The 13509-nt window shown below is 29.2% G+C and overlaps 1 protein-coding gene across 1 annotated transcript; it reads left to right on the top strand.

The window, feature by feature from the left end:
- Window positions 1–4038: 4038 nt before the first annotated feature.
- LOC100778273 (ferritin-2, chloroplastic) lies at window positions 4039–7513 on the top strand. Its single transcript, NM_001354789.1, has 8 exons — window positions 4039–4432; window positions 5027–5110; window positions 5207–5267; window positions 5920–6007; window positions 6194–6255; window positions 6422–6487; window positions 7017–7080; window positions 7174–7513. The coding sequence occupies exons 1-8, from the start codon at window positions 4125–4127 to the stop codon at window positions 7218–7220; spliced, it is 780 nt and encodes a 259-aa protein (NP_001341718.1). The 5' UTR covers window positions 4039–4124; the 3' UTR covers window positions 7221–7513.
- Window positions 7514–13509: the final 5996 nt, after the last annotated feature.

Consider the following 13509-nt stretch of genomic DNA (forward strand, 5'->3'; position numbering starts at 1 on the left):
CCCTAACTGTGGAAATAAAAAAAGAATCAAAATGTGTTGTAACTACATTCCCGGGAATGAACAATACTTGAATTTTATTTTCTTAATTTTAAATTTAGTCTTTCTATTTATCTTAAATTTTAAATTTATTTTTTTTATAATTTAATTCATCAATTCAGTTTTTAATTTTTTTTATAATCCTGATATTTTAATACTTAATTCGGGAATTAGATGTTAACTATTATTTGTGAGTCTAGCCGTCACCTGATGGGACGTTATTTGGGTGCACTATTAAAAAAATAAAAAGCTCTTTTCTCTCTCCTTTGCGTTGCCCTCTGCAACTCATTACTCTCTCTTCTCTCATGTGTATATCGCAGAAGAAAAATGGAGATTTCAATGGAGCAAAAGAAAGCAAATGAACTGGTTGAAAGGAAAAAAATGTGGTTTCAGAGTCATGCCATTTATCATAGGTGATGATCCCTTTCTTTACATACGTCAAATATATAAACCCCTTTCAAAGCATTTTTCTGTTCATTCATATATTAAAAATCATGGTCTTTTAATTTCCTTAGGCGCAATGTTGTGAGTTACTGTTAGTGAAGTATGTACAAGAAATTATAACCGGCTCATTTGTTTTATTTTGTTTTTTTCTGCTTTTAGCAAACAAGACCTTTGAAAAAGTTGCAACGTGGGGCTTCATGTGAACATGATTTTGTACCTGCTGCAAGAGTATCATTTTGACCCTGCAACTGCCGCTATTGTAATATTCCTGTGGAACTAAATAAGTGCAGAGGGCAACACGTGAGAGAAAAGAGAGAAATGAGTTGCAGAGGACAAGGTAGAGGAGAGAGAAAAGAGCTTTAATCAACATTTAATTTTGGAATTGAAAATCAAATTAATGGGGATTAAAAAAATAAAAAACTCAATTGATAAATTAAATTATATTATTATTAAATTTAAAACTAAGACAAATAAAAAGATTAAATTTATAATTAAATATTTTTTGTAAAAAAGGAAATCTAGGATGATTCATTTCTACAAGTGATTTATTATGAACTAAATGTGTTTAAATCATTGAATTCGTCTCACACATATAAGTGTGAGAAATTGACTTTTTTTGTTATCTTTTTTTAAGCTATCTTCATCTTTCGAAATTGTAAGGTTTTCATGGAATAGATTTACGATTACTTATTAACATAATTGTTATGGGACATTATGAACATTACAATTTAAAAAAAGACAAGAAAGAAATCAAATCGACATATATTCATATTAGATCTTTTTTCTTTCTCCCTCTACCTGTGACCATCCTCCTCCACCGATGTCAAAGAGCAACATAGGCATCAAAATCAAATGCATCGATGTGTTGCAGGTTACTCATCAAAATTGAAATCAGACTTCTAAAAATAAGGCAACGATCTGTTTGTGTGGAAGGAAAAAATCATACCCATAGAATTTAGAAAAAAAATGTCTAACTCAAATGCACACAAAATGTTCAACTAAATATCACAACCAAAAAACTAGTTTAAAGAGGGAAAGTTCCTAAGTTTGAAAGTAGGTACAAACCATGTGGTGGGAGAATTAGGAGAGGAAAGGCGATGAGGAGAAGAGAGACGATCGTTCGCTAGAGAGGAGGGTGACGCCGCCAAAAATTTCCACCAGCGACGAATGATGAGAGTGATTTCCTAAATGGGGTTGGGAGAATCTAGTGTAAGAAACATGAAATTAATGGTCCACGATGCACCACTTATTAAGGGTATTCACTTTGGACTTCATCTTTTAAAAAACTTTGAACTATATTTTCAACGTCATATTATCCGGAATAAGATTTTAGTCCCAAAGTTCTGTTATATTATTTCAATTTAAATATTTCTTATTTTTATTTTTATTTTATTTCATTTCCTTTCACTTTATAAACACACCCGTAGTTACTAAGAACTCAACATTACATCTTAACATTACATAAGACAATAATTATAACATCATATTGAGTATATGTTTGAATAGTTGTTGATAAAATTAATTTTAAATAAAAATAATTTTATAAAATTGATTTTAATTAAATAAATTCTAAATTTTTTAAATTTTAAATCAGACCTATAGAAATATATTGGAAATTAATCTTTAACGAAAATCAATTATTTAAGATGAAATTAATTCAAACTGAAACCAAACACTGAGAATGAATATGGAATAATGGGAAGACATACCCATGAGAAGTGATGAGAAAATTATAAAGCTTTTGAAGAAAAAAGGTTTAGCTGTCACAACTGAAACGCTAAAGACAAAACAGTTGTCAGCCCCACTTTTTGTCGTTTTTGCTTCGTTTGCATCCTCACTCGCTTCCCTGTGTCGGTCTCATCCAACTCAGCATGGATTTTTCTTTTACTCATTTATTTTTTGCCTTTTGTGTGGCTGTTTTATTCCTCGTTACAAAATTATTTGTCGTTATTTAGTAATTTCCACGAGACTATTTTTTTTTTATCTTTCTTAAGAGTGAATTTAGAAAAATTAATTAATTAAATATGTATTATATAAGTATTTTATGTATGAATTATTTTTATAATTAAAACTAAAATCAATTACCATTATATAAACAGTAAATCATTTTTTTATAACTTATCTTAAATAATTTATTGAAATAAATTTAAAATCACTTAAAACCATTTCATAAAATAAGTTATAAATAAAATAATCTAAACATACCATAAAAAGGAAACAATTATAGAGATGATAAATTATTTTGTTGTGTCTACATAAATTTATCTTTTGAAAATATTTTTGTCATTATTATTAATAACATGACATATATTTAAATATAACATGTTAAAAATATTTTTTTATTGAGTAAGCATGACATTGGTGTAAAATATCTTAATTAATATTTAATATTATTGATAATTACTTATCACTAAACAATCTAATTGATTATTTTAATGATTAGATAATTCTCTTTTGATATTTTTTATTCTATAACAAACAATCTTAAGACTCTTATTCAAATGTTTAAGTTCAATTTTAGGTGGATTAACAATATGTTGGTTGTTAATCACTTCGAAATGACATATGATCTAATATACTCCTATACATGCATGTCATGTTTTGGTAAATAGTAACAAAACATATTTTTATTTTTGAGAATATATAAAGATAAAAATTAGTTACTTTAAAATCAATTAAAGTTTAATTAATCATTTGCTTCATGTATTCATTCTAATTTTTTTGTTTCAGTTCTTATAGCTTAAAATTCGACTTTTAAGTTCCTATTTTTTTTATTTACAGAGACGTTTAAGTTCCTCTACACATATTTTTGTTATATTTTGTTTTATGTAGGTTTAAATTATAAAACTGCTACAAAACAGAGACACGAAAACTAAAATATAAAAAAATTGCTCGTATAAGAATAGATAACAAGATCAGTGATTAATTAAATCAATAATTAAAATAAAATTTATAATATTTATAGATATTAAAAATAAACTAATTAAAAAATTTCCATGCTTTATACACACATTAAAAATACTCCAATCATTAATTAAAAAAATAACAATTTAGCTGATGAAAAAGTTTTTTTGTTTTGTAAATTTAATATAGAAGTTTAAAAAGCGTGCTGCAAAAACAATAATTAAGTAAGTGAGAACAAAAATAGGTACTTGCATAGTCACATTTATCATTTATTTATTTATTATAGTAAAATAGAAAAGTAAAAGGCGAATGATACAGAGAAAAACAACACAAGATTTCTCAATATATGAAATTAAATATTATTACTAATTGATTGAACCGTTCTAAGCGCGAGTAGCGCAGGTTGACGCAGTCGAGCGAGTGAGCACATTTCTCGTTCGATTCCCGATGGTGACGTGGACGGGATATTTCCACAGATTCCACTTTCACACTGGATAAGGCACGAGCTCGCCACACGCCCGTACCCAAGTTAAGTCTCATCCATCCACGTGTCTCTCCATCCAACGGCCCAAAACAAATCCTCTCCCCCAAAATCCCCAAATTACCCTTCTCCGCTATTATTTATATCATCCTTGCCCCTTCCCCTTTTGCTTCACACACAATCTCAGCCTCCATAGCAGCCCTTGCAATCTCAATCTTCTCTTCTTTTTTCAGGATACCCATTTCGTTTTTCTTCTCAAATGGCCCTTTCTTGTTCCAAAGTTTCAAGCTTTTCTCTCTCACCCGTTGTGGGTGGTGGTGATGTTTTTAAAAATCTCACTTTTTCTTCCTTTTCTTTGAGTTTTTCTAATAAGCGTGTTGGTGGAATCAAGAACTTGAGGGTGCGTGCTGCTGCTTCAAACGCACCAGCTCCACTCGCTGGGGTCATATTTGAACCCTTTCAAGAGCTAAAGAAGGATTATCTTGCTGTCCCAATTGCACACAATGTTTCCTTGGCTCGTCAGAACTATGCTGATGAGTCCGAATCTGCAATCAACGAGCAGATCAAGTATGGTTCTTTTCATTCTTCAACGTTTCATTAGTTTTTGTTCTATGGTTTCTTGGTTGGAATTTTCTAAAGAGCTAAAGATCCATTTTTTAACAGCTGAAAATGAGAATAGCACATGCTTTGTGCGCCTTTTTTAATGTTTTTTTATTTATACCAAACTTAAATGAAGTCTTTGATGTGTTTTATGATGCTGTTTAGAATTAAAATTAGAGCTTTATCTTAATATTTGTTTTTGTGTAATAAATCTTTACATTAAAGATCAACATAGAAATCTCTGGGTACAACTCATTTTAATATCACAAAAGCACATAAAGAACTGCATATTCATTTTTTTAGCTTTAATTTAATGCTTCAGGTATTACTTTCATTTTTATATTTACTTATTTACGTTTAATTTTTTAATTGAAAGTCATTTTGCTAAGATTAATTAATTGCACAAAAACTCCTAGAGAACTGCATGCTCATTTTTTTTGGCTTTAATGCTTGTTGGCATACTTTATTCCTATCTATTTATTTAGGGTTAATTGTTTGCTTTTTATTTTTATAAAAAAAATAAAGTAAAAGTTTTTTTTTGTCTCTCAAATCTGGTTGCAGTGTGGAATACAACGTTTCCTATGTGTACCATTCCTTGTTTGCGTACTTCGACAGAGACAACATAGCTCTCAAGGGACTTGCCAAGTAACTAACTCCTAACCTTTTGCTTCTTCTATTTTTGTTATTTTATCAAATTCTCGAAAGGGTTATTAATTTCATGTGCTGTCTTGTGGAGAACAGGTTCTTCAAGGAATCAAGTGAAGAAGAGAGAGAGCATGCTGAGAAGCTTATAAAGTATCAGGTTTGTGTGTTACTCTTGAACTCTCTTTCAAGTTGCAAGCCTTTAAAGTTATTAAAACTAAGTTTAATTTCGATGCGGGATAAAGATTGTGTTTATACGGTTAACTAACTAGAAATTAGTTATATATAAGTTTTAAAACAATTGTTACAATAGTAAGTACTTTCAAAATAATCATTACAATAATCAATTTTAACATGCATGGAACTTTAATTTATAATTTGATAATACTTTAAATGAAAGTTTATACTATTAACACATTCTAATTAAAGTTTACACTGCTTCGGGGAAACTCTAGTTTAATAGTTTAAGGCTTTGAGTTTTTAGAGATAATTACTCTTTGTTGGTAGAGCTAGTCCTTGTGTATCATCTAGATCTCAATATGACGACGCACAGTTAATAGATAATTGAGTTTTTTAAAAAGCATATTTGAGTTTGATTCCTGTATGTGTATGAGAAAGCCTTTCTTAGAAAATTAATATATCCACTTTAGTGATCTTTATGTTTCGAAAATAAATTAGTCTTTAACTATATTTGGGAGATTTCTTTAGTGAAAAAAAAATGATCTAGTGCTTGTCAATATTCCAAATTTCAGTAGGATTGTCTTTTTACAAGTTGAGACTTATTGACATGCATATAACTTTTGTTTGTATAGAACATTCGTGGTGGACGAGTGGTGCTGCACCCTATCACAAGTCCTCCCTCAGAATTTGAGCATTCGGAAAAAGGGGATGCCTTGTATGGTGAGTTTTCTGTTTTCGTTACTCAAAAACTTCTATCTTTTTAGTTATATTGATGTTTTTTGTTTGCAGCTTGACAAAGTAGTCTTGTCAAGTTGTGCTAGACATTTTCATTTATCATATTTCACATGTTCAAACCATTATCTATGCTGACTTGTTTTTCTGTTTTCCTACTTTGTCTTGATTCAGCCATGGAACTAGCTCTTTCTTTGGAGAAGTTGACAAATGAGAAACTTCTGCATGTTCACAGTGTAATGCCTCTAGCCTTGGAATGAATTTGTTTTCTAACAAAAATCACAAATTATTATACCTGTAGTTCGTAAGGCTAAATGGTCAAATCTAAGTTTTGTGCTTATTTGTTTGTTGCTTAGCTAGTGTCTAGTTAAGTAATCTCCCTTGTTTTTTCTTGAACAATAGGTGGCAGATCGTAACAATGATCCTCAACTAGCAGACTTCATTGAGAGCGAGTTCTTGTATGAGCAGGTAAAACTTGGCTAAATGTTGTCCAGTTGAATTCATAGTATGGTTGGATTTGATTAAGATATAAGACTCCTTGACAAATGCATGTAATACAATACTATATACTATATACCACTTTTTTAAATCTTTTTTGTGTGCATGCGTCTTAAAAATATATTTAAAATTAAAGAGGACAAGTTCTTGTTCACAAATCACAGACCTATTACCTAATTTTAATATGGATCATAAATTTATTTTTTCATTGTAGATCATAATTATTTTTTTGCTTTAGTTGTCTTGAATGTTGTGGTTGTGGCACATTTTTGTACTCATTTATAATGTGGGTATATGATATGACAAGAGAAATCTCTTGAGCATTTTCCTTCAAAAGGTCAGTATAAGCTTTTGTTAAGGCCAGCTTTCAATAAGACCATGTTATTATTTTGAAAATATTTCTGAGAAACAGCAACAAACTACTAATTAACCAAACTAAAGTTAAGGAGTTATATTTACGTCATTTACATAGAGTAACATCGTGGTTTCCTTTGTACAGGTTAAATCAATTAAAAAGATTGCAGAGTATGTGACTCAACTGAGATTAGTTGGAAAGGGTCATGGTATGCAAATATCCTCTTCATCTAGCCAAAAAGTAAACAAGATTTAGTTTTTATTGTGTTCTAAACTCTAATAGAATTTGTTGTTACTTGCAGGTGTGTGGCACTTTGATCAAAGGCTTCTTCATGATGAAGATCTATAATCTTTGAACAGCCTCTGTTTTCTATACATATGGTCCTATGTGAAGTTATCACCGTGTTGTTCTGTTTGTAGTAATAGTGAATAAGTGTGTTGTTCTGTTTGTAGCAATAGTGAATAGTGAATAAGTGTTCCTCTCCTAGGTGATAAAAATGTAGGGAACTTTGTCCTTGTATTATAGTTGTTGGTAGAATGGTAGTAGTAGTATTATTATGTGCAATCTCATATATGTTTGTACCATGTAATCATTTTATTAGAAATAAAAAATGACGTTCGGTTACTTGGGTTCTCAAGTGCAAATCTGTTGTTTGAATTTTTTTATAAAAAAAATTAGGAAAATGCCCCTTTAAATGATGATTAATGAATCTGGATATAGAATTGGACCGGATAACTTGCATAAATTTTGACTTAACTACTTATAAAAGTACTTCCTTTTTTGAAATATAAGTAAAATATATCAATGATAGTTCCTCTTGTTTTAAATATAAGTAAAATATATCATGTTCTAATTAAAATTGAAGTTCAGCTTATAATTTGAAACAAGAGGAACTATCATTGATATATTTTACTTATATTTGAAAAAAAGGGAGTACTTATATTTTGGTTCATAATAATTTTATCATATTTTTCTTAGAATAATCAAATGATAGTCTAGATCAATTTAACAAGTAAACTCAAGTTTAAATTTTGATATGTGGTTGTCTTAAATTTTTTAAGATAAGACATTTTTCGTTAATAATAATTTTATATGGTAAATTTTTTAAGGCATAGTTTTTATTTATAATAATTTTATTTAATTTGAATATGATTTTTTTTCTTAGTTTTAATGAAGAATATGTGATCTATGAAAAAAAAAATTCTAATATTTTATTCAAACCTTTCTATCACATTATACTTCCTTTGTCACATGGGCCTTTTTCTAATAAAATGAAATTGAAGGATATATTATATTTATAGGCCTTAACAAGATTATTATATTTAGGAGAGAGCAAACATGCCTAACCTAATAAAATCAAATTTTACAGGAATAAATTCCAAATATTTTGATATTTATATAAATAAAAAATATATTTTAACTTATGATTTAAGTTTTAAAAAATATCGCGTAGGTTTAGATTCATCCAAGCTTGGATTTGGGAAAAAAATAACACATTTTAATTTTACGAGAACAAAAACATACAAAAAAAATTTGCAATGATGGATTTTAAACTTTTTGATATTTATAAAGACAAAAAATATATTTTAATCATTTTATGTTCTTATGTGCACACGATAATCATCTCATCATTTATCATCACTATGCCATCCCTTAAGGTTGGAAATTCTTTTGAATTATACCAACTTTACAATTATTTATTCAATTATTTTTCTAAAATTATATGACCTAATTTGTTTCCATACATGATTTTTATTTTATTGATTTAATTTGTAAAAGCCAAAATTCCCTTTTTTATTAACTAAACCCTACACACAATTGAATATGTCTTTTTATGTCATTTGACATTTTTCATAAACTTATCAACTAGTCTTATCAAACACTTTCAATTAATTAACTAGTTTATAATTTTTCAACTAACTTCTAACTTTTCAAATCCTAACTTGTAACTTATAAGCTAGTTATGCCAAACATAGTCTTAATGACGTTTTGGCTGCATTGGTAAGTTTCTACAATGAAGCATGTCGAAAACCAAAAGTGCTTAATATTTCCTGCTTGAAACTAGGCTATTTTTATTCTATTTTTCGTGGCAATTAATTTGAATAACCTAATTTTTTTAATTTTTCTAAATTGATTGCAAATATAGAAAGCATTAACTAAGTTATATATTTGGTAGTAAATATTGAAAACTAGGACAGTTAATTACATATTCTAGGTAACTAAGTAATTTCAAATTTTGTGCAACGAATTAAAATAACTAATTACTGAATATGATTACATGACTAATTACAAAAAGTAATCACATGATTTGATTCAGATATGAACAATAAATTCAGATTTTGGTTTTTTCAAAAAAGATTTGTTTCTAACTTGATTGATTGAGCTCTTTTTCTATGTTGATTGGTTTTCCATGGGGCGCACTAATCTATATGTGAATCTATCTTCGTATTAATTTACAGTTTATAAATGTGTTATTTTTCAATAAAAATTTTATTGAAGATTTCCATTATGAGGGCTACTACAATATTATGAAGGTGTACTTATCTAAAACATTATCCTAATGGAGGCTAGTGGAAATGACAAAGATCCTAGTGGGACTCTAGAAAAGTTTCAAAATGCATTAGATGCTTCTGAAAAATGAAAGTATCATTCTCTACCTAATTTGTTCTCTTCTTTATCAATGAAAATTAACCCTCTAATTGGTTTAGTATGTTGGTATGAAATTCTTTCACTATGCCACTAATAATTTGTTTTTATTTATTTATTTAGTTTTCTCCTTAATTAATCGGCTCGTCATCAAGTTATTGATATAAAAACACATATGGATGGGGTATATACTAACTAGTATAGGTAAATTTGTTGTGGGATGACAACACTAGTTTATAGAACAAAACTCAAATATAATTTGTTATTAAAGGTATTATTAGAGAATTATATGCATTACCTATGTGAAACTTTAATCCTAATTGAAGAATGACACTAAAAATCTTCATATAATTTTTATCTTTTTTGATAGATTGGCTATGGTATTTTTTTTATAAAAAAAATTGGATTCAAGCTTTGAGTGCTACGTTTTGTCGTGAAGTTTTTGGAGAAGTGTGATACAATTTCTCTTGAATCTCCAGAAGCTTCATTTAATCATGGACATGAGACTTTTTTTTAATCCATAAGATATTGTCATGTTTATGAAGCATTGCCCACACTTGGATAAATTATTCATTTGTGTGAGTATATTATTAATTAATCCTTAACTAATTAACAATAACTACTCATTTGATTGTAAAATCCTATCAATCAACAATTAGTAGTTACGGTTATACTCACACCGATAAACAATTTCTCCAAGAGTAGGCAACTCTTCATAAACATGGCAATATCATATGGATTGCAAAAAAGTCTCTTGTCCATGATCTAGTGAAACTCTTGAAGATTCAAAAAGTTGTAGCATGTTTTTCCAAAAACTCCAAGACAAAACTTAGCCATCAAAGCTTGAATCCATTTATTTAAACAAAAATCTCATCTTTAATCTTGAGTTCATTCTACTTCTAGCCTTGTGATAGGGATATCTTTGCTTGTGATGATATGCCAAATATGGTATTAAGTGAACTTTATGTACATTTCCTTAAAATCTCTCCAGGATGGATAGTCTTCACTCATAAAGGTGGGAGGCTTAAAGAGGAAAGGCTCCCTCTGAAATGAATTGACCTTGTGAATCTTGGTTTTGTTTGAAGAACATGATGATATGAAGAACTATTGTAATTTTGATCTTTATATAATTTTGGTGCCAAACAATTGTATTCTTTATGGCATTTTGTATTTATTGTTCTAGACTTAGGCTTCTATGATCTTAGTTTTTTTTATTCATAAGAAGTCCTAAGTGATGTTAAGCTAGTAACTAAACCAAAGTCCTAGTATGCTAAATTAATGGATTACAAAGCAATTGTAACACATTACATGTGTTCAAAATGAACTGGGAAGCATATGAACATGCAGTTTAATTGATTACCCTTTGGGTTAACTTGATACACCAAGTGAATGTTGGTTCAATCTTGAAGAGAAGCATAACCAATCATATTAACTTATTACATGGATCTTGTAATCGATTACATACATACTACTCTGTTTCCTCCAAAATTAATGGCTAGGTTTTAATCGATTACATGCTACTTGTAATTGATTAAAACATATCAAGATAAGAATTGCTAAGTCATAAGACTATTGAGTCATAAGATGAATCAAGACCCTCAAATAATATTGGTTAGATGTAAGTAAATACAAAAGTTAAAAGTTGCATCTTATATGTGGGCAAACAAAAATATTGCATCCGCATCTAGAACATCAGACAGAAGTTGACAAATGTTAAGCTCTAATGAAGCATTTAATACTTTGAGTCTGAGATTCATTTTGCAGGAGCTATCTTAAAAACACTTTTCCTAGGATCTATCAGAGTCTTGAGAAGTAAGAGAACATTTAACACTTTTAAGTTAAAGCATCCTTAAACACACACTTTGTTGCACCGGCTAACAAACTTGCTATGACAAAAAACATATGATTTTATGTTGAAGTATGCTTTAAGAAAGCTAAAGAGAGTGGTTTTGCAGCCTAGAGAAAACATACATTTAATGCAAGCATTAAATGTTTCAATGGACACTTCTTTAGACGCAAGCTTATAGTGAAGAAATCCAACCGTTTAATACAACAAATACTAGTTGAAGAATGATCAATAAATACAAGAAGCTTTGAAGAGTTGAAGTTATGAACCTACACACAAAGAACTAAAATCTCTAGTTCCCTATTCTTAAACTCTATCTCTGTATATTCGACAAGTTTTGAAAGCTCTCAAAACACTGAGTCCTTAGATATAAGACCGAGTGCTTAAGCTATAAATTCATCTATAAAGACGATAAGAACTAGTTAGTATGCAAACAAAATCAATAATAAATTTTCTTATTTGTTTAGAGTTAATAGTGGCTTGATAGAACAAAAAAACTAGGTTGTTTCAATCTTGGTGGAAATCTTGGGTTGTAAGAGCTAGAGGTGACAATGAACAATACTTGTAATTTTGTTAAAGGTAGTGGAACTAAATGAGTTTTCAAGAACCAGATGTAGTCTCAATGGTAGAGACGAAATATTATAAAATTATGTCTTATATCTCTTTATCTTTTGTGTTAACTTAGGATTTGAATTTGATTTTGTTATGAAAAGAAATATTTTTTCAAAATTTGTTGTCATCATTTGATAGTGTCTGTTTGTGAAAACATGTTATCTTCTTTTAAAGCGGCATCAAACGATAGCTTTGTTTTTTGAAAAAGGTTTAGAAATTTTCTAAAATCACAATTATACCCCCTTATGATATTTTCCCTTACAAGAACCAATAATTGCTTAAGAGTGCATTAACCAATTACAATGGTTATATAATTGATCATTATTCTTGTTACATTTTGAAAATTATAAATAGCTTCACTCCTTCTCAAGTCAATAAGCACTATTTTCGAAAACCCAATATATTAGACTTTGAGAGGAGACCTCTAAAGCTTGTTTGAACAAGAGTGACTACTACATTACATGGATTGAATCCTTCCATTGAAGATTATGAAGCTTAGTGACTTTCTAGGTTGAACCTTGTGTTATTCTTTGGTTATCTACACATAAGATAACTTTGTTCCATGATAATAGTTAAATATAAGCTATTTTTGATAATAAAAATATATTGAAAATATCTTTTAAATATTTATTTAGCAGTTATTTTTGGCTAAAATGATAGGAATTGATATTTTCTTATTTATGACTTGCAGATATGAAAAAGAGGGTTTAAAAGCGAAAAAAATCCAGAAAATATAAAAAAATATGAATAAGGAAGATTTTTGGCATCAAGTCCAAGTCCACTCCAACAACTATAAAAATAGAGTCAAGGTAAGGAGAAAACACACCACCCCGGAGACTCTCAGAGCTCTCTAATGAATACATTATAAGTCTGAGTATCTCAAATAGAGGAAATCTTTTTTTTATGTCCTTTTTCCATCCCTTCTCTTCCATCAGTTTCTAAACCCCATTTTCAAGTGTAAGACATCTTATGACTATGAGAGACTAAACCTTTAGCTAGGGCCTGACAGGCCTAAAAAGTCAAAAGATGTATTGTACACTTCATATTTATCAATGCAAACAGGTGTTTTCTTTCCGATTATCCTTTCTTGCTTTTAATTTCATGCATTATTCATCCTTACATCATATTTGGGGGTTAGATGCTCGACAAAGGATAATCCTTAATAGAAATACAAGGAAGGTCTTGCATGCATCTGTTTTAGGAATTAGTCACTCGACAGAGGATAATTTCTAATAAAACTAAAGCAAAGAGGTATCTTAATAAAATCATTACTAGACATAGAGTGATTGCATTATACTCATGCCTCAAAGCAAGCATCTAGAATTAAAACTTCATGCATCTTATCTATTGATTCTTTGCAAAGACATTTGGGAGATAGGTAGGTAAGATAGATTTGTTATCGTGAGACATCAGGGACAAATATTATAACAGATATGGGTTGGAAGAATTCACCAAGTTGATAGAGAAAAATCTAAAATAATACATCTTAGGCAAATAAGGCAGGCTAGGTCCCGACATCATCACATTCTGCAC

The sequence above is a fragment of the Glycine max genome, chromosome 3 (assembly GCF_000004515.6).
Source record: "Glycine max cultivar Williams 82 chromosome 3, Glycine_max_v4.0, whole genome shotgun sequence".
In the NCBI taxonomy this organism is placed as follows: domain Eukaryota; kingdom Viridiplantae; phylum Streptophyta; class Magnoliopsida; order Fabales; family Fabaceae; genus Glycine; species Glycine max.

Coding starts and splice junctions, on each gene's coding strand:
- LOC100778273 (NM_001354789.1), top strand. CDS start 4,125: ATGGCCCTTTCTTGTTCCAAAGTTTCAAGCTTTTCTCTCTCACCCGTT. Junction 5,268..5,919: donor AGAAGCTTATAAAGTATCAG/GTTTGTGTGTTA, acceptor TTGTTTGTATAG/AACATTCGTGGTGGACGAGT. Junction 6,488..7,016: donor GCGAGTTCTTGTATGAGCAG/GTAAAACTTGGC, acceptor TCCTTTGTACAG/GTTAAATCAATTAAAAAGAT.